An 18689-nucleotide genomic window follows, 5' to 3' on the forward strand; every position below is an offset into this window, starting at 1 on the left:
CCACTGCCATCCCGGAGCCACTTGAGGTAAGTGGTGCCATACCGGAGCCCGCACCCCGAACCCCTCCAGCACCCCGCACCCCAACCCCCTGCCTTGAGCCCCCTAACCCCCTGCCTTGAGCCCCCTGCCGCACCCCAACCCCCTGCTCTGAGTCCCCTCCTGCACCCCACACCCCCTGCTCTGAGCCCCTTCCTGCACCCCGCACCCCCTCCCACACCCCGCACTCCCTCCCGCACCCCAACCCCCTGCCCCAGCCCTACAATCATGGCCCTGCATGCAATTTCCCCACCCAGATGTGGCCCTCGGGCCAAAAAGTTTGCCCGCCCCTGTTTTAAGGGGATGAATTTAAATATCCAAAAACTGGGAAAGGGAAAAAAATTTCTCATAATAGAGTAACAGTAACTTGCACTGTAGGCATGGATGATGGCTAGATTATTATAGCTGGGAATTTCAGAGGTATCCAGATCCAAACAAAAATCCATGGGATTAGTGATTTAGGAGCGTGCATCCCATTTTGAAAAGCCATGTATGTGCTTTAGGTAATGTTAGCTCAGCTGTATGGCTGGATTCATCCAGAGGGCCGCTTCACATCGGGAAGAGCTCATGGATGTGCTGGGGTATGGCCCATGAAGGCAGACATCTTTGTTGGGTTCCTGCTGTTGAGTGTTTAAATTTGCAGCCTTGGTTTTGCAGTAATGTATTTGTTTAACTATAATTTTGAGAGAAGAGAGAAACTGCCCGTACCTCGCAGGGTTCCCCTCTGCATGACTCAGCCAGGCTCTGAAGTTCACCCCAGCAGGGAATGGCCCGGGCAGGGGAATTTCACACCTCTGCTACTCTTTGGCTGGAGACAACTTTCTGCTGTGTTACAGCCAGCATGGCAGAAAAGTGCCCCCTGTGGCCGTGCATGGCTGGGCTTGGCTGTGACTAGAGCCGTGGCTGGGATGGCGGCATTGCTGAGAGAGCTGGCTGCCACCTTTGCTGCAGGTGTAGCACGAGTGATCGCTCAGCACCCTAGGGACCGATAGGCGTAATGCATCCGGCCCCCACCGCTTAGTGCCTCTGCTCCCCCACCCCCAGCCTGGCGCTGCCCCAGAGGCACGATGCGACCCCAGCACTATTTCCCTGTGACGGGTTGTGAGATGGTTGGTGCCTGGCCGCGTTGGGAATACGCCAACGCTGGATGTGTTGTAAAGTGAGATTCGTTCCCTTGCAGTGAATTTGCCCAGAGGATGGCCCAGGCATTAAGAGGAAACCCGGACTCGGCTCTAAGCACCATCAGCCTGGCTGGCAACCAGCTGGAGGACAAAGGTACCTCATGCTCCCGTCCCAACAGATACAGCCCCTTCAGAGTGTCCCGGCTGCTTCTGACAGTGCGCGGGGTTTACAGCCTGTCCTTTTCAGCCACTCTGGTTTCTGTCCTGTCTCTGCCCGGAGGCCAGTTGGAGCTGGCTGGGTTTGAGACTCCCCCTCCATCCAGCCTCCCTCCCACCTTCGCTGTCCTCTTGAAAGAGGCGGCTGCACTCCCCAAGGCAGCGTGTGGTGGCCTGTGAATCCCTGATCTCATCCCCACGTGGAAGCGTAAGGTGGGGTGTGTGGGTAAAGCACAGCAGCTATGCCATGAGAAGCCTGCAGCTTGGGGTGCGCAGGGAGGAAGACTGGGACACACACTCACCTGCTAATGTCTTGCCCCCCGGCCGCAGCCTCTTTGCTCGTCCTGGAGAGGGCGGACGCGTGAAGTGCATCTTGAGCGCAATCCAGGGAAGAACCATGGGCAGGCTCAGTCTGTGCTGCCCCACACAGGGCCCTTGACTTCCTTCTGCTTCCGGCAGGTCCTCAGCCATGCGCCCCATAACCAGCAGCTGTGGTGCCCACCCTGAGTGCTGCAGGCAGGGTCGCTGGGGGCTGGGGGTTGATAGATTGTGAGTTTTGTGTATTTAATTAGTGTCAGAGCAGGAGAGAGGAGCTAAATTCGAACCCCACTTAAAGATCTAAATCCTAACGACTTGCTAGAAACCAAGAGATTCCTTTCTGGCTAGGCACGAACTCACATGTTCCTTATGATGCAATTAGTGCATCTCCGTCTGAACCGTCTCCCCGCGCTCCCCCGCTGCAACCTTTCGGCTGCTTGCTCCGTTCCTTTTCAATGTGTGATGCCCCCCCTTCCATAAGGACCAAGGCAGGGGGTTGGCTGGACCAGAGTGGGGCATTGCTTCGTTGGGTTAGGTACCCTTGCCTCTGGCAAGTGCCTTGTGGGCAGGCAAATCCTCCTGGTGAGCTGCCAGCACTGACCAGTGGGGGCGGGGGGGAAGATGCCTTTCCCTCCTTCCCCAAAGGGTAACATCCTTTGGCCTGTTTGACCTCTGGCTCATGTCGCTGCACTTGCATGAATTGACACCAGTTCTTCACCTGTTACATTTTACTGCCTATTTATGACTTTCTTAGGGCTTGTCTGCATGGGGAATGCAGGGCAGGCTAGTGGGAAGTAGCCAGAGGGGAATTGAAGGCAACTGTCCCCAGCTTTATCTCTCCCTGTGTAGATGAGCCCTTAGTGATGGCCCTCTAGTCTGCCCCACCACGCTAGCTCTGCCATATCCCAGGGAAGAACTCTCTCTCTCTCTCGGAGAAGAGGGTGCTGTGAATAGGGGGTAGGTGGGAACAAATCGAGGAGCGTGCCAATGTAACAAATCCCCCAGGTGCTGTATATAGGGGGAAGTCACGGAGTGTACATTGTGGCAGAGAAGGGGCTGGCAAGTGTCTGTTTAGTATGTACATAGATGGTGCATGTGATACGTCTCTAAGCGCTGCCTGCAGGGGTCCCTCTGCAGGGAATGCTCATGCCCCGGGTGTGGGAGCTGGTAGGGGTCTGGCAAGCAGCGTACATCGGGGCTGGGCATGCCCCTGCTGTGTCCAAGCCCCTCCTGCCCCACCCTAGGAACAGACGACGTCCCAGCCCTGGCCGCCCCGTAGCTCTTTCAGTGTGTTTTTGGCAGCACGCTGGGACTTGGCAGCACCTGTCCCTGGCCCCGTCAGCCCCTTGCCGGTTGATTAGCGTTTGGATAGCGTCACTCTCTGGGCTCGGCTCTCGGTCAGACACCGGCTCAGGAGAGCAATCCTGTGAGCTGTGCTGAGGTCTGTACTGGAGGCTGCATCCCTGGTGCTGGCCGCAGGGCCTACGTGGTGATGCCGGGGGAGTCCCTGGTGGCAGTCACGTAGTCACTCTGTGAGACGACCGCCTGAGCTCCCCACGGATTGCGGTGCGGTGATGAGGCCTTGCACTGAATGCCCTGCTGTGTGGGGGAGTCGCAGCCCCAGGTCCCGAGCTCTCCTGGCCCTGCTGTGTGGGGGAGTTGCAGCCCCAGGTCCCGAGGAGGTTGAAGAACGGCTAGCCAAAAACTCCAAAGGTAATAACAAAATGTTTTTTAAGTACATCAGAAGCAGGAAGCCTGCTAAACAACCAGTGGGGCCCCTGGATGATCAAGATACAAAAGGAGCGCTTAAAGACGATAAAGTCACTGCAGAGAAACTAAACGAATTCTTTGCTTCAGTCTTCACGGCTGAGGATGTTAGGGAGATTCCCAAACCTGAGCCAGCTTTTGTAGGTGACAAATCTGAGGAACTGTCACAGATTGAAGTGTCACTAGAGGAGGTTTTGGAATTAATTGATAAACTTAACATTAACAAGTCACCGGGACCAGATGGCATTCACCCAAGAGTTCTGAAAGAACTCAAATGTGAAGTTGCGGAACTATTAACTAAGGTTTGTAACCTGTCCTTTAAATTGGCTTCTGTACCCAATGACTGGAAGATAGCTAATGTAACGCCAATATTTAAAAAGGGCTCTAGAGGTGATCCCGGCAATTACAGACCGGTAAGTCTAACGTCGGTACCGGGCAAATTAGTCGAAACAATAGTTAAGAATAAAATTGTCCGACACATAGAAAAACATAAACTGTTGAGCAATAGTCAACATGGTTTCTGTAAAGGGAAATCGTGTCTTACTAATCTATTAGAGTTCTTTGAAGGGGTCAACAAACATGTGGACAAGGGGGATCCAGTGGACATAGTGTACTTAGATTTCCAGAAAGCCTTTGACAAGGTCCCTCACCAAAGGCTCTTACGTAAATTAAGCTGTCATGGGATAAAAGGGAAGGTCCTTTCATGGATTGAGAACTGGTTAAAAGACAGGGAACAAAGGGTAGGAATTAATGGTAAATTCTCAGAATGGAGAGGGGTAACTAGTGGTGTTCCCCAAGGGTCAGTCCTCGGACCGATCCTATTCAACTTATTCATAAATGATCTGGAGAAAGGGGTAAACAGTGAGGTGGCAAAGTTTGCAGATGATACTAAACTGCTCAAGATAGTTAAGACCAAAGCAGACTGTGAAGAACTTCAAAAAGATCTCAGGTTTCAGAGTAGCAGCCGTAAACTAAGTGATTGGGCAACAAAATAGCAAATGAAATTCAATGTGGATAAATGTAAAGTAATGCACACTGGGAAAAATAACCCCAACTATACATACAATATGATGGGGGTTAATTTAGCTACAACAAGTCAGGAAAAAGATCTTGGAGTCATCGTGGATAGTTCTCTGAAGATGTTCACGCAGTGTGCAGCGGCAGTTCAAAAAGCAAACAGGATGTTAGGAATCATTAAAAAGGGGATAGAGAATAAGATGGAGAATATATTATTGCCCTTATATAAATCGATGGTACGCCCACATCTTGAATACTGCGTACAGATGTGGTCTCCTCATCTCAAAAAAGATATACTGGCACTAGAAAAGGTTCAGAAAAGGGCAACTAAAATGATTAGGGGTTTGGAATGGGTCCCATATGAGGAGAGATTAAAGAGGCTAGGACTCTTCAGCTTGGAAAAGAGGAGACTAAGGGGGGATATGATAGAGGTATATAAAATCATGAGTGATGTGGAGAAAGTGGATAAGGAAAAGTTATTTACTTATTCCCATAATACAAGAACTAGGGGTCACCGAATGAAATTAATAGGCAGCAGGTTTAAAACAAATAAAAGGAAGTTCTTCTTCACGCAGCGCACAGTCAACTTGTGGAACTCCTTGCCTGAGGAGGTTGTGAAGGCTAGGACTATAACGGGGTTTAAAAGAAAACTAGATAAATTCATGGAGATTAAGTCCATTAATGGCTATTAGCCAGGATGGGTAAGGAATGGTGTCCCTAGCCTCTGTTTGTCAGAGGATGGAGATGGATGGCAGGAGAGAGATCACTTGATCATTACCTGTTAGGTTCACTCCCTCTGGTGCACCTGGCGTTGGCCACTGTCGGTAGACAGGATACTGGGCTGGATGGACCTTTGGTCTGACCCGGTACAGCCGTTCTTATGTTCTTATGTTCTCCTGGCCCTGCTGTGTGGGGGAGTCGCAGCCCCAGGTCCCGAGCTCTCCTGGCCCTGGTGTGTGTGTCACCCAGAGATGCCATGGAAGGCAAGTGTTGGTTTCCCTGCAGCATGGGGAGTTGGGGGCAGCGTGTGCCATGTGCCTTGGGCTCTAGGCTGCTGTCTGACCTGCTTTGTGTCTGATTTTAGGGCTGGATCCTGCAAACACATAGGCTTGCTCTACACGTAAAACTTATACCAGGATAGCTGTGTCGCCCCCCGCCCCCACAAACCCCCCAGTGCAGACGCAGCTCTGCTGACAGAGTGTGTCCGTCGTTCAGGGCGGTTCCTTCACTGGCAGAGCTCCTCCTCCTGGCGGCGTGTGCCGTGTCTAGACTAGGGACGTGGCAGCCGGGAGCATGTCTAGCTGGGCTGAGAGACAGACTTGCACTAGCTTCGCACAAGCTAAAGTGCCAACAATAGCCGTGTGGTGGTAGTGACGTGAGCGGCGCTTCGGGCTAGCCACCCTCCCGGGTCTGAGCTCGGGGGTTAGCTAGCCTGAGCCGCCGCCTGCCACAGCACCTGCTCTGCTGTTTGTAGCACACTAGCTCAAGCGAAGCCAGCCCAGGTCTGCCTAGCCAGGCCGGAGGCTCGCTTCCAGCTGCAGTATCGCATACCCTAAGCGGCCAGGCCGGCATAGGCTCTGCAGTGGAGTCGTGGCCTTACTCCTGGGCCTGAAGTGCCTGGGACTCGCACGACACCCAGGCCAAGGTGTTTGCAGGGTCGATCCTTCTCTTACAGGCAGAGGCAATGCTTGGGGGGCCACGCGGGGTCACGTGCCCCCCTGATTTCTGCCAGGGTTTGCGTGCCCGGCCCCCTCCTGGAGCTGGTGAGCTGCAAGCTGCGGCTGCAGGGAGGAGTGTGACTCAAGCTTTAAATTGTGCCCCCCTCCATCAGCAGGTACCAGTTGTCTCAGCTTACAGGCCCCTTGGGATGGGGACTTGTGGCATCAGGTTCGTTTGACAGAGCTGGAAGCATGCAGCCGATGGCTGACAAGCAATGATGCAATGGCTGAGCCCTCTATCACCTGTCTGTTCTCAAGCCCCTCTGCTCTCTCCTCAGGGATAACTGCATTCAGCCAGCACATCAAGAAACGCACCAAGGGCCTGCGCAGCCTGAACTTCTCTAGGACCTCGCTGACTGCCAAAGGTATATATAGATATAGATATATAGAACCATCGGCCTGGAAGGGACCTCGAGAGGTCGTCTAGTCCAGTCCCCTGCACTCATGGCAGGACTATTATCTAGACCATCCCTGACCGGTGTTTGTCCAACCTGCTCTTAAAAATCCCCAATGAAGGAAATTCCACAACCTCCCTGGGCAATTTATTCTAGTGCTTAACCACACTGACAGTTAGGAAGCTTTTCCTAATGTCCAACCTAAACCTCCCTTGCTGCAATTTAAGCCCATTGCTTCTTGTCCTCTCCTCAGAGGTTAAGAACAATTTTTCTCCCTCCTCCTTGTAACAACCTTTTATATACTTGAAAACTATCATGTCCCCTCTCAGTCTTCTCCAGACTAAACAAACCCAATTTTTTCAATCTTCCCTCATAGGTCATGTTTTCTAGACCTTTAATAATTTCTGTTGCTCTTCTCTGGACTTTCTCCAATTTGTCCACATCTTTCCAGACATGTGGCGCCCAGAACTGGACACAATGCTCCAGTTGAGGCCTAATCAGCACGGAGTACAGCGGAAGAATTACTTCTCGTGTCTTCCTTACAATACTCCTGCTAATACATCCCAGAATGATGTTTGCTTTTTTTTCAACAGTGTTACACTGTTGACTCATATTTAGCTTGCGATCCACTATGACCCCCAGATCCCTTTCTGCGGTACTCCTTCCTAGGCAGTCATTTCCCATTTTGTATGTGTGCAACTGGTTGTTCCTTCCTAAGTGAAGTACTTTGCATTTATTTTTATTGAATTTCATCCTATTTACTTCAGACCATTTCTCCAGTTTGTCCAGGTCATTTTGAATTTTAATCCTATCCTCCAAAGCACTTGCAAACCCTCCCAGCTTGGTATCGTTCGCAAACTTTCTAAGTGTCCTCTCTATGCCATTATCCAAATCATTGATGAAGATATTGAAGAGAACTGGACCCAGAACCGATCCCTGCGGGACCCCACTCGTTATGCCCTTCCAGCATGACTGTGAACCACTGATAACTACTCTCTGGGAACGATTTTCCAACCAGTTTTGCACCCACCTTATAGTAGATCCATCTAAGTTGTATTTCTCTAGTTTGTTTATGAGAAGGTCATGCGAGACAGTATCAAAAGCCTTACTAAAGTCAAGATATACCAAGTCACCTGCTTCCCCCCTATCCACAAGGCTTGTTACCCTGCCAAAGAAAGCTATCAGGTTGGTTTGACATGATTTGTTCTTGACAAATCCATGCTGACTGTTACTTATCACCTTATTATCCTCTAGGTGTTTGCAAATTGATTTCTTAATTATTTGCTCCATTATCTTTCTGGGTACAGAAGTTAAGCTGACTGGTCTGTAATTCTCCGAGTTGTCCTTATTTCTCTTTTTTATAGATGGGCACTAGATTTGCCCTTTTCCAGTCTTCTGGAATGTGTCCTGTCTTTCATGACTTTTCAAAGATAATCGTTAATGGCTCAGATATCTCCTCAGTCAGCTCCTTGAGTATTCTAGAATGAATTTCATCAGGCCCTGGTGATTTGAAGACATCTAACTTGTCTAAGTAATTTTTGACTTGTTTTTTCCCTATTTTAGACTCTGATCCTACCACATTTTCACTGGCATTCACTACGTTAGACATCCAATCACCACCAACCTTTTTGGTGAAAACCGAAACAAAGAAGTCATTAAGCACCTCTGCCATTTCCACATTTTCTGTTATTGTCGTTCCCCCCTCATTGAGTATCGGGCCTACTCTGTCCTTGGTCTTCCTCTTGGTTCTAATGTATTTGTAGAATGTTTTCTTGTTTCCTTTTATGTCCCTAGCTAGTTTGATTTCGTTTTGTGCCTCGGCTTTTCTAATTTTGTCCCTACGTACTTGTGTTATTTGTTTATATTCATCCTTTGTAATTTGACTGAGTTTCCACTTTTTGTAGGACTCTTTTTTGAGTTTTAGATCTCCTGGTTAAGCCAGGGTGGTCTCTTGCCATACTTTCTATCTTTCCTACGCAGTGGGATAGTTTGCTCTTGTGCCCTTAATAATGTCTCTTTGAAAAACTCCTCGCTGTCTTTCGGACTCTTTACAGGAGCCAGAGGGCTCCAGGCTAGCACGGGCAACCTTCCCACAAGAGTGTGAAAGGGGGTGGCGGGGCTGCCTTGGCCTGCATGTCCCCTGGAGCCCCCATGCTGGGCCTCAGGCCTCTTTGAGCAGTGTCCCTCTGCATTCCCCTTGGCAAGGGGCCGGGCTTCAACAGCCCAGTATAGCCCTAACTGTGGAACGACTGCTCTCGGTCCTGAGACAGCTCTGCTCCCTCTTGGCTTGGGCGCTGTCCATGGGCATGTGCAGGGGGCCCCTTTTCAAAGTCAGGTGGCCAAAGGGCTCTGCTGGGTGCTCTGGACATGATGTGGGAGGGCTGGTTCTCCGAGTCCCAGAGGCCCCCTAGAGGGGTTTAAGGAGAGAATTCCGGTGTGGGATGGTCCCTCTTCACCTGCTGTCTCTTGGGGGTCTGGGTAGGGTGACCAGACAGCAAGTGTGAAAAATCAGGACAGGGGGTGGGGGGTAATAGGAGCCTATATAAGAAAAAGACCCAAAAATCGGGACTGTCCCTATAAAATCGGGACATCTGGTCACCCTAGGTCACCCTAGGTCTGGGACAAGCAGGGCTCTGGGATTGCAGGGTTTCTAACATGACAATGTCCTTCTCTGCTCTGCGTCCACTCTTGGGTCCCCAACACGCTCACCGGCTTCTCCTCCCTTCCCTCGGGCAGGAGCGAGCACTTTATGCCAGTCCCTTGCATCTAATGGAATCTTCAGCACCTCACTTCAGCACCTGGATCTCTCGGGGAATCCTGGCGTCCTTGCCACGGACGATGCCAGCGTACGTATAAATAGCTCCCGGCAGGTAGGACGGTCCAAGCCAGAGAAACGCAACTAAAACCCGAGCAGCGTGTACAGTGAGCTGAGATGTGTCTCTTCTCTCTCACCCTGGCTCCGGGCAATGGGAGGTTGCCGCTCAGGCATACCTGCTGGGGTGGGGCTGAAAGTAGCAGAGACCACATGGCAGCACAGGTCTTGCTGCATGTGGGTCCCCAAGCTAGCTAGATATGCCTGCCCGAGCCGCAGTCACACCTCTGATTGGAGTGGAGACTCTCTCTAGTGGGTGTTGCATTCTCTGGAGGTTTAATGGTTTAGGTCAGAAGAATCTGGCCCATCAGCTGGGTCTGTTGTTGGGGTTTGGTCAGGTTTTTGGGTTGCCCCCTTTGTCATTTGGTGCCAAAATGTTCAGAGGGGACTATTGCTTTTTGGGTGCCCAGCTGAGACCCTGTGGACCCCGTGCCCAGCCCCCACAGCTCCTGTGGACTCCAGTGGGAGCTCAGTGTTTTCAAAAGCCCCCAAATCGAAGGCCACTCTTGGCAAATCTATTGCAGGTCACTTTGGCCAAGCAGCCAACTCCATTTCAGCTTCCCGCGGCCTGGCGCTGCTGCCCAGGGGAAGGAGCCGATTGGGGAGGAGGAGGTGCCTGTGGGAAGGAGGGTCTGGGCTCACCCCCAGGCTGGTCTGTTTCCTTCTCCACTTTCTTGGGCTGAACGTTAACCCTGCTAAACCCCAGGAGAAAGGCTGTCTGCCTGTGAGCCAGGCTCACTCCTGATGTCCTGCATTCGGTCCCCGGTGCGAGGAGATGCTGCCTCCAGAAAAACCCTTCCAGCGGACCCTTAAATCCACATCTTCTCTCCCCACAGAGCTTGCACAGCTTCCTCAGCCATGCAAACTCGGTGTCTCACCTTAACCTGGCCGGCACAGACTGTGCTTTGGATGCAGTAAGTAGCAAGGGGCTGTTCTCCCCTCATCTGTGCCGAGGTGGCCGGCTCCTGAGACCTTCCTTCTTGCCATCTGCGTCACTGCAGCCCCTGCTGTGTGCCTGGCCCTGCAAACCGCAGTCACTGTGCAGGTTGTGCAGCCCAAGAGACACACGAGTATATTTCTGCCTCCCAGGGCTGGCCTTTCCCATCCCCGGGTCTCTGTCCTCCTTAGGCAGAGGCAGTCGAGCTGCTGGTGCCTGCAGAACTCCCAGGCCTGGCTTAGCTCCAGCTGAGGCAGAAATGTACTGCAAGTCTCATGCATTATTGATCAGGAATGAATGAATGCAGCAGGTGCTTCAGCTTCAGATGTAAAGCTTGGCTCTGGCATCCAGGGTTGGAACAGCCTCGGCACTGTAATTTATGGCCGGACCTTAAATTACATCAGATATTGGTGCTTTGGGATCGCTCCCTCCGCCAAAGTGATGCTTCCAGATGAGTCTTCCAACTCCTTGCATTTCCCTCGCTGTCACTGCTGCATGCAGGTCTGGTTATTTCCCCTGGGAAGGGGGAAGCAGCGTAAAATGCTGGTTTGCTCTGGAGAGTGGGTCTCTGCGATCGGCCAGCCTTGCAGACTCCTCTGGGGACTCAGTCAGCTGGTCCCGCGTGCCTGCCCTCTGCGGGCCAAAACACACCTTGTGGGACCCCTGCCGCCCCACGGCCTCCAGCTGCAGTGCACATGGCAGCGGCTAGGTGCATAGGGGCTGGTTTTTAGTGGGAGCTGCAGGTGCCGACAGCTCGGAAAATCAAACCGTTAATCACCCATTCTGTGGCTGGCTAAGAGGGACTCGGACTCCGGCTCCCTCTCCCTGGGCTGGCCGGCCCTGCAGGGCCCGTGGGAGAAAAAGCAGCAAACGTGTACCCAACTCGCTCGAGTCGCCAGTTCTGCCCCTGAGACACGCAGGGAGCCGTTTTGGACGCTCAGTCACTTTCTATAGCAGAGCCGCATGTCCTAGCATGCAGGGACTTGTCTGTGTCAGACAACGTGACCAGTAGAGTGCAGAGGGTTAATGACAGAGGAAGGCTGGCCCAGTGGTGAGAGCGCTAGTCTGGGACTTGGGCAACCTGTCTCAATTCCCTCCCCTGCCCCAGCCTTCACCTTGGCTCTGTGCCTCTATTTCCCCCTGTATGTCCTGCCCTGCCTCATGGGGGGTGCTCAGATACTGTGGTGATGGGGGGGCCATATAAATTGCTTGGCTGGATGCATAGAGACCGCACACGGCCAGGCCTAGTGGTCAGGATCTTTATCGCCCGCTCATCTGCGGTGTGTGCGGGGGCTGTCCAGTGCCCAGAGGCAGCCCCGGCCCCCAGGCCATGACAGCAAGGCTTGTGCCCAGTGAGCAGCGGATGGCTCTCCGAGCCGGGTGAGGGCTGCTGCAGCATTTCCGCCTTTGGAGAGTTCGCCCTGGTGGCCTTTGTGGGAGGACTGGTCTGGGTGGAGAGGGAGGGAGACTTGCTTTGTGTGGGAGAAATGACTGAGGAGGGAGAGCCAAGGGGGGGAGACTGAAAAGGATGGGGGAAGCTAGGGCCCTTTCTGGCGTCCCCACTGAAGGGGGAGTAGCAGGAGTAGCTGGGGAAAGGAAGCCCTGTAAACAGGGTAGTGTGGCCAGGGTGGGGAGGGCAGCTCCCAGCTGTGCATGGTGCGTGGTCCCAGAAGCATGAGGGCGGGAGAAGCTCAGGCCGTCCCGCGGGGGGCAGGTCCCTCCAGACCTGCTTTTCCCGAAGCGTTCCATCGCTCTGCAGCGTGAGAAGGGCTGTGTCTAGTGTGGGGAGGAGGGCTCGTGGCCCGTGGAGCTATGCTGGACGCTGCCTGGTTTAGAGCTCGGGCCTGGCCCAGCCTGTTGGTCTCATACACTTCTAATTTCCATTTCAAGCTGTTCGGAGCATTGGCCATCGGATGCTGTGCCAACCTCGCCCACCTGGATCTCTCCAAAAACGTGTACTCGCACAAGTAAGCCTCAGATTCGCTCCCTTTGTCATCCATGTCTAGCGAAGTCTGGCCCAGGGGATTCTGTGTGTGTCTCTCTGCTGTAAGCCATCGCGTCTCTGGCTGGCTGCAGTTCTCAGTAGCTGCCCAGTGCAGTGACCGCAACCTCTTGGAGCAGTTAACGCTCTATGAGGGGAACTCCCCTTCCAGGCCCCTGTGGCCCTGCTTGGTAACACGTTTGAAAATAGCAGAGGTACATAAATCCTATCCCTCCCTCTGTGTGTGCAGGGTAGCATGCGATCCTGGGAGCAGAAATAACATGCTAATGGGTGCAGCAACATGGCTGATTTCAGTTTAGCTTGAACCTCTTCCTGATCAATTTAAGCCAAACCAAAATCAGCCTGGCTTAAACTGAAGTAAAAGTGTCCACACAGCCTTTTTGCATTGGCGTAACTAAATGGGTTCAGACTCACCCCTTAAATGAAGCTGGTGATGCTTCCTCCTGAAGAGCAGCCCGTAGGTTGCAAGTCCTTTGGGGGACAGACCCCTAGGAATGCGCTGTGGGAAGAGCAACGTGTGGGATGGAAACGCAAAGGACCGGTGTTCACGTTATTTTTGATGACCATCGAGGGGAATTTCAAAAAGAATTTACTGTTGGATTTTTACATATTCTAATTTGACTTTTATTCACCCTCCACCCCCCCGCTACCGCTGGCACCTGTTCGCATTAGAGGGCAGCTTCTCTTGTAGTATCGACTTATTTGTGCCTCAGGCGTTGGAGGTTTTCATGCCAGTCTCAGTGTCGCAGCAGGTGTGGTTTTGGTTCATTTTTTACCCGGGCTGCCCACACCCTGAGTACGCTGCTGTTTGTAGACAGGAAAACTTCCCTCCCGCTAAAGGTTTGTGCCCTTTTCAGCTTCCTCACAATAGCTCCATTTTCCCATGGGCTTTTTAATCTTAGAACTATCCTGAATATTAGGTCTTGTTGTCTATGTCTTTGCTGGAAGGCTGACCGGAGAAATGGGGTGGGATCTCTCTCAGCCCAAAAATGAAGTGACTGGTTTGTTTGAACCTTTCACAAAGAGATTTTTCCTCCCAACTGTTCCGTGGGCATTTTAGTTCAATAGATATTAGCAAAAGCGAGCAGAAAACAAAAAGCTCTAATGATCTGACTCAATTTCCCTGCCCTGCTCAGTTGCTTTGCCTTTACTTAGAATCATAGAAGATTAGGGTTGGAAGAGACCTCAGGAGGTCATCTAGTCCAATCCCCTGCTCAAAGCAGGAGTAACCCCAACTAAATCATCCCAGCCAGGGCGTTGTCAAGCCGGGCCTTAAAAACCTCTAAGGATGGAGATTCCACCACCTCCCTAGGGAACCCATTCCAGTGCTTCACCATCCTCCTCGTGAAATACTTTTTCCTAATATCCAACCTAAACCTCCCCCACTGCAACTTGAGACCATTACTCCTTGTTCTGTCATCTGCCACCACTGAGAGCAGCCGAGCTCCATCCTCTTTGGAACCCCCCTTCAGGTAGTTGAAGGCTGCTATCAAATCCCCCCTCACTCTTCTCTTCTGCAGACTAAATAACCCCAGTTCCCTCAGCCTCTCCTCATAAGTCATGTGCCCCAGCCCCCTGATCATTTTCATTCCCCTCCACTGGACTCTCTCCAATTTGTCCACATCCCTTCTGTAATGGGGGACCCAAAACTGGATACAATACTCCAGGTGTGGCTCACGAGTGCCGAATAGAGGGGAATAATCATTTCCCTAGATCTGTGGGCAGCAGTGCTGACCGGAGCTGCCAGGGTCCCTTTTCGACTGGCTGTTCCGGTCCAAAACTGGACACCTGGCGACCCTAGCTCCAAACTGATGGCCTCCTGCTTTGGGGCTGGTGCCCAGGCCGTGTTACTGTCGACAGAGGGCACAGCTGAGTTGGGGTTAATTGAAATGGTAGAAAGGGGGGCTGGGATGATACGCTGGGATCTGATGCCTCTTCTGCTCATTTTAGAAAGCCGAGAGATGTCCCTCCGGCCATCAAACTGTTCTTCAGCAAGGCGGCTGCCCTCCGATACGTCGGCCTGGCGTGTACCAAGCTGCCGCCAGAGGCCGTAAGGTAAGAGGCCTGTTTCCCAGTTGCAAGGGCTTGGCCCCCACAACTGGGGACAGATTTACAGTGGTGACCAGCCTCCACCATCTCAGCCCTAGTGATGCTCGGCCTGTCCTGTGCAAACGAACAGAGGTGCGAATAGCAAGGCCCTCTAGAGGGCGCCTCCTGGTTGCTGGAGCTGCACGAATGTATGTACGCAGCGGGGGGGGGGGGGGGGGGGGGAACCAGAGCTGCGGGTGTCCTGCGGAGTCTTGCCTGTGGCCATGGCTGAGGGAGTCTTAGAGGATTAAACTGCTGTGGTTTGCAGTCGGGGGTGCGTAGGATCTGAGTTACTTGGGCCGGGCGGGGATAACCTGCCTGAAACCACAGACACAGGGGCTTAGCCACAACAGGCTATTGATTTAGTAAATCCCTATTTATTAAGCCCAGCTAATATACCTAGCAGCCTCCTCTGGGGCAGGGAGCTCCCCAGACATCCAAGTGCATGCGCCCTCTGGTTCCAGTCTGATTCACCCATCCCTATCATTCAGCACTGCCTGCCCTTTCCCCAGCTCCTTCAGTCCTGCTGGGAACCAGGGCGAGTGAGTGTGCGTGAGAAAAAGGAACAGAACTGTACTGGTGTCAAGTGGCAGCGGGGAGCCCGTAGCGTGACCCCCAGACGGGAGCGGTGCCAGAGACTCCCTGGAGTCCAGCAGGGCCATTGCAGGTGCTGTGGATTCGCTGCAGAAGGCACTCAGGCATCATGCTGGTGGATGGCAGGGGAGAACCTCGGGTAGCTGGGGCGGCTGGTGGGACGCACCTTTGGCTCTCCTAGCACCCCGCAGTGTTGCAGAGGGGCTGCAGGGCCTGGGCTGCTTCTACCCCCAGCTGCCCCGAGGGCAGGTTGAGTGAGAGGGGAATCACTGACTGTTCCCGTGGGGCGGCTGGCAGCGTATCCAGCTCCCTCTGCCTGCTGATGAGAGCGCTGGGTTCAGGTTACTTTCTGGTTCATTGCAGGGCCTTGCTGCAGGGGTTAGCGTCTAACTCTCAGATCAGTGACCTGCACCTGGACCTCAGTAGCTGCGAGGTGAGGACGTGGCCTGTGATCCAGTAAAGCAGAGCGACAGCTGAGTTCCAGCTAAACCCCGACACTGCATCTGAGCCCAGCAGCCCCGGGTGAAGAACTCCCGGGGCCGGGCAGTAAGTGTAGCTCCCCCACCAGAGCACAGAGGCTGGGCAGAGCAGTAGGACTTCATGGACCTGCACAGCCTTCCACCAGGTGGAATTTTGGCCCATTATCGAGTAGTTTAATTGCTATGCAGACGTTATGATCTAGGCATTTACGAGGAGTGCCTGGGCAGAAGCCAAGCCAGGGGAGAGAGTGTCATCCTGTGCAAGCCCTCCGACATGGACAGAGGTTGCTGTCTGAAAGGAGCCCCCAGCACGCTTGCGGTGCCTGTGAGATAGCCAGGGCTGAGCTGGCTTCCTGCTGCTTCCGAGCAGTGCCCAGCGCTGGCACCAGGCAGGGGAGCCCTGCAGCTACGTGTTCAGAGTACAAATGGGCACCCCCATGGCAGGTCCTGCGATCCTGAGCCTGACCCACCTTCCCTCCTGTCTGGGGGTCTCTAGCACTTCCACAGTGTTAACAATTCCCCCCCAGCGCCCTCTGAGGCTGATGGGAATGAGGATCCTGGCTGTGCTAACGGGAAGGGGAGTCAGATCGGGGTTAATGTCTCAGCTCTGCTGCAGCCCCCTTGGGCCCGTCACGCAGGGTCAAAGCTTGGAAAGCACCTAGGTGGTTTAGGCCCCCTAAGTCCCATTGAAAGTCACCAGGATTTAGGCTCCTGAGTGACTTTTGAAAATGACTCCTCAGTCGCTCCTAAAGTGTTTTTTGGAAAAGTTACCCTGAATCTCTCTGGCCCAGCTTCTCAAAGGTAGTTAGGCTCCCCTGGGTTTCCTGGGCCTCTAGGCCTCGGTTTCCTCGTCTATAATAATGCCCCCCCCACCTTTGGGGCCAGCTTTGTGCCCATTTATTCCTTTCTCCACATCCCGTGTTTCTGCCCTGCCCCTGCAGCGGTGGCTTTGGTTCCACCCTGCCCCTGGGGCCTGCTGTGCAAACAGTCTGCAGGCAGCTCACGGCGAAGTTCCAGGTTAGAATGTTTGGTCTCACGCCCCTTATTGCAGGGTGTTCCCAGGGGCACTGAGCGCTGATTCGACTTTCCCAACTGTCATGTTCTTGCTTGTGAATGTTCCCTTTGACTCTTGTTCTGTTTTGTTTTTCATTGAAAGTTGAGATCGGCAGGTGCCCAGGTGATCCAAGATCTGATTTTTGATGCCAATGCAATTAGCAGTTTGGATTTAGCAGACAATGGTAGGTACATAGTTTCTTTGACTTATGGTGAGCTTTGTCACCGTGGCTGGAAGTGTCCTTTCCTCTTAACCTCGGCACGAGGCTGTGTGCTGCCATTCTACGGCAGCCAAGATAAATCCCCTGCCCGAACAATGACGGAGGTCGAGGTCCCCTCAACTGCTGTAGAAATAACCATTGCAAAGATGAGACTTGTTTTGACTAACGGAGGCTCTCTGAGCTGCCATGTGTGGTTACATAGGTGTGGGTGGGCAAACTTTTTGGCCCAAGGGCCACATCTGGGTATGGAAATTGTATGGTGGGCCATGAATGCTCACGGAATTGGGGTTGGGTTGCAGGAGGGGGTGCAGGCTCTGGGGTGGGTCCAGAAATTAGGAGTTCAGGGTGCAGGAGGGGGCTGCGGGCTGGGGCAGGGGGTTGGGGTGCGGGGGGGGTGAGGGCTCTGGCTGGAGGTGTGGGCTCTGGGGTGGGGCTGGGGATGAGGCATTTGGGGTGCAGGAGGATGCTCCAGGCTGGGACCGAGGGGTTCGGAGGGCAGGAGGGGGATCAGGGCTAGGGCAGGGGATTGGGGCGTGGGAGGGTTTGGCTGCAGGCTACGGGTGGCACTTACCTCAAGCAGCTCCCGGAAGCAGCGGCATGTCCCCCCTTCGGCTCCTACGCAGAGGCGCGGCCAGGCGGCTCTGCTGCGCACTGCCCCTTCCACAGGCACCGCCCCTGCAGCTTCCATTGGCCAGACACCAGTTCCCGGCCAATGGGAGGTGCGGGGGCAGTGCTTGGGGCGGGGGCAGTGCACAGAGCCCCCTGGCTGTCCCTAAATGTAGGAGCCGGCGGGGAGACATGTTGCTGCTTCTGGGAGCTGTGCAGAACTGCGGCGCGTGTTCACGGAGCGGCCGCGGACCCCGCTCCCCGGCTGGAGTGCGGCAAGCCCCAGACCCCGCTCCCCAGTGGGAGCTCGAGGGCCAGATTAAATCAGCTGACGGTCTGGATGTGGCCCGTGGGCCGTAGTTTGCCATCCCCTGTTATATACCGTATTGCTGCCATTCCTGCCCTTGCTTCTTTGTATAGCTGTGCATAGGCACGCTTCCGCATTCCCCTGGTGTGCTTCTTCCCTTACTCCAAGACTCCATTGCTCTTGTTTGGTGCCTATCTTCTGCCCCTATTAACACAAGGAACAGCAAGAGGCTGGCTGGCTGGCTGGCATGCTGGAGCTGTGCTGCAGTTAGACCTGGTACATTTTGTTCCGGTGGAGCGTTTTTTTATCCAAAAATGCCATTTGGCTGAAATAGAAACTTTCTGCTGGAGGATGTTCATGTCGATGGAATTTTTGACATTATCCAAATGCTTTGGGTTTTTTACTGAATCAAAAGCAAACGTTTCCATTGACCCCAAGTTCATGTTTTTTTGAAAATTTCATTTCTCGGCAGATTTCGGAATTCTTTGGTTTTGTTCCAATTAGGAACAAAAATCATTTTTGACGTGGCAGAATTTCTTGTGGTTCCTGCACTGCTCTGGTAGTTTGCATGTGCCCGTTTCCTTCTGAGCTGGGCTGCACAGGGGGGACAGGAGCAGCTTAGAGAAGAGCAATTCTGTGCTAATGGGGCTGTTGTGTGGAGTAATTTTCCATCTGTGTCTGGTCAGTGGTGAGCAAACTGACAGCTGTGTGAAAATGGCCAACCTGGTTACCAGGCCCGTTGGCTGCCTGCTGGCCAGACACCAGACTCCTCAACAAGTGTTGTGGCGATCTCCCAGGGCATTGCTCCAGAATCGCGGGTTGGTTTCCACTGTGCCCCAGCACCGTTCTGGTTTGGGCTGAGTTTCCAGTTCTCTCCTCTCCTGGCCTGGTTTGGTTTTGTGTGTGAGTTTTGCTCTGGTAGGACTTCACTGGAAATTAGCA

At 53.3% G+C, this 18689-nt stretch overlaps 1 protein-coding gene across 1 annotated transcript in view; it reads left to right on the forward strand.

The window, feature by feature from the left end:
• LOC135888998 (capping protein, Arp2/3 and myosin-I linker protein 2-like) overlaps positions 1 to 18689 on the forward strand; it is a 77242-nt gene that overhangs the window by 26496 nt on the left and 32057 nt on the right. The window contains exons 11-18 of the mRNA XM_065416811.1: positions 1217 to 1311; positions 6472 to 6558; positions 9325 to 9458; positions 10297 to 10374; positions 12288 to 12364; positions 14350 to 14454; positions 15445 to 15514; positions 16717 to 16798. Of these exons, the coding sequence (XP_065272883.1) occupies positions 1217 to 1311; positions 6472 to 6558; positions 9325 to 9458; positions 10297 to 10374; positions 12288 to 12364; positions 14350 to 14454; positions 15445 to 15514; positions 16717 to 16798 (728 nt within the window). The remainder of the gene's footprint in view (positions 1 to 1216; positions 1312 to 6471; positions 6559 to 9324; positions 9459 to 10296; positions 10375 to 12287; positions 12365 to 14349; positions 14455 to 15444; positions 15515 to 16716; positions 16799 to 18689) is intronic.

This window comes from Emys orbicularis, chromosome 14 (assembly GCF_028017835.1).
Source record: "Emys orbicularis isolate rEmyOrb1 chromosome 14, rEmyOrb1.hap1, whole genome shotgun sequence".
Taxonomy (NCBI): Eukaryota; Metazoa; Chordata; order Testudines; family Emydidae; genus Emys; species Emys orbicularis.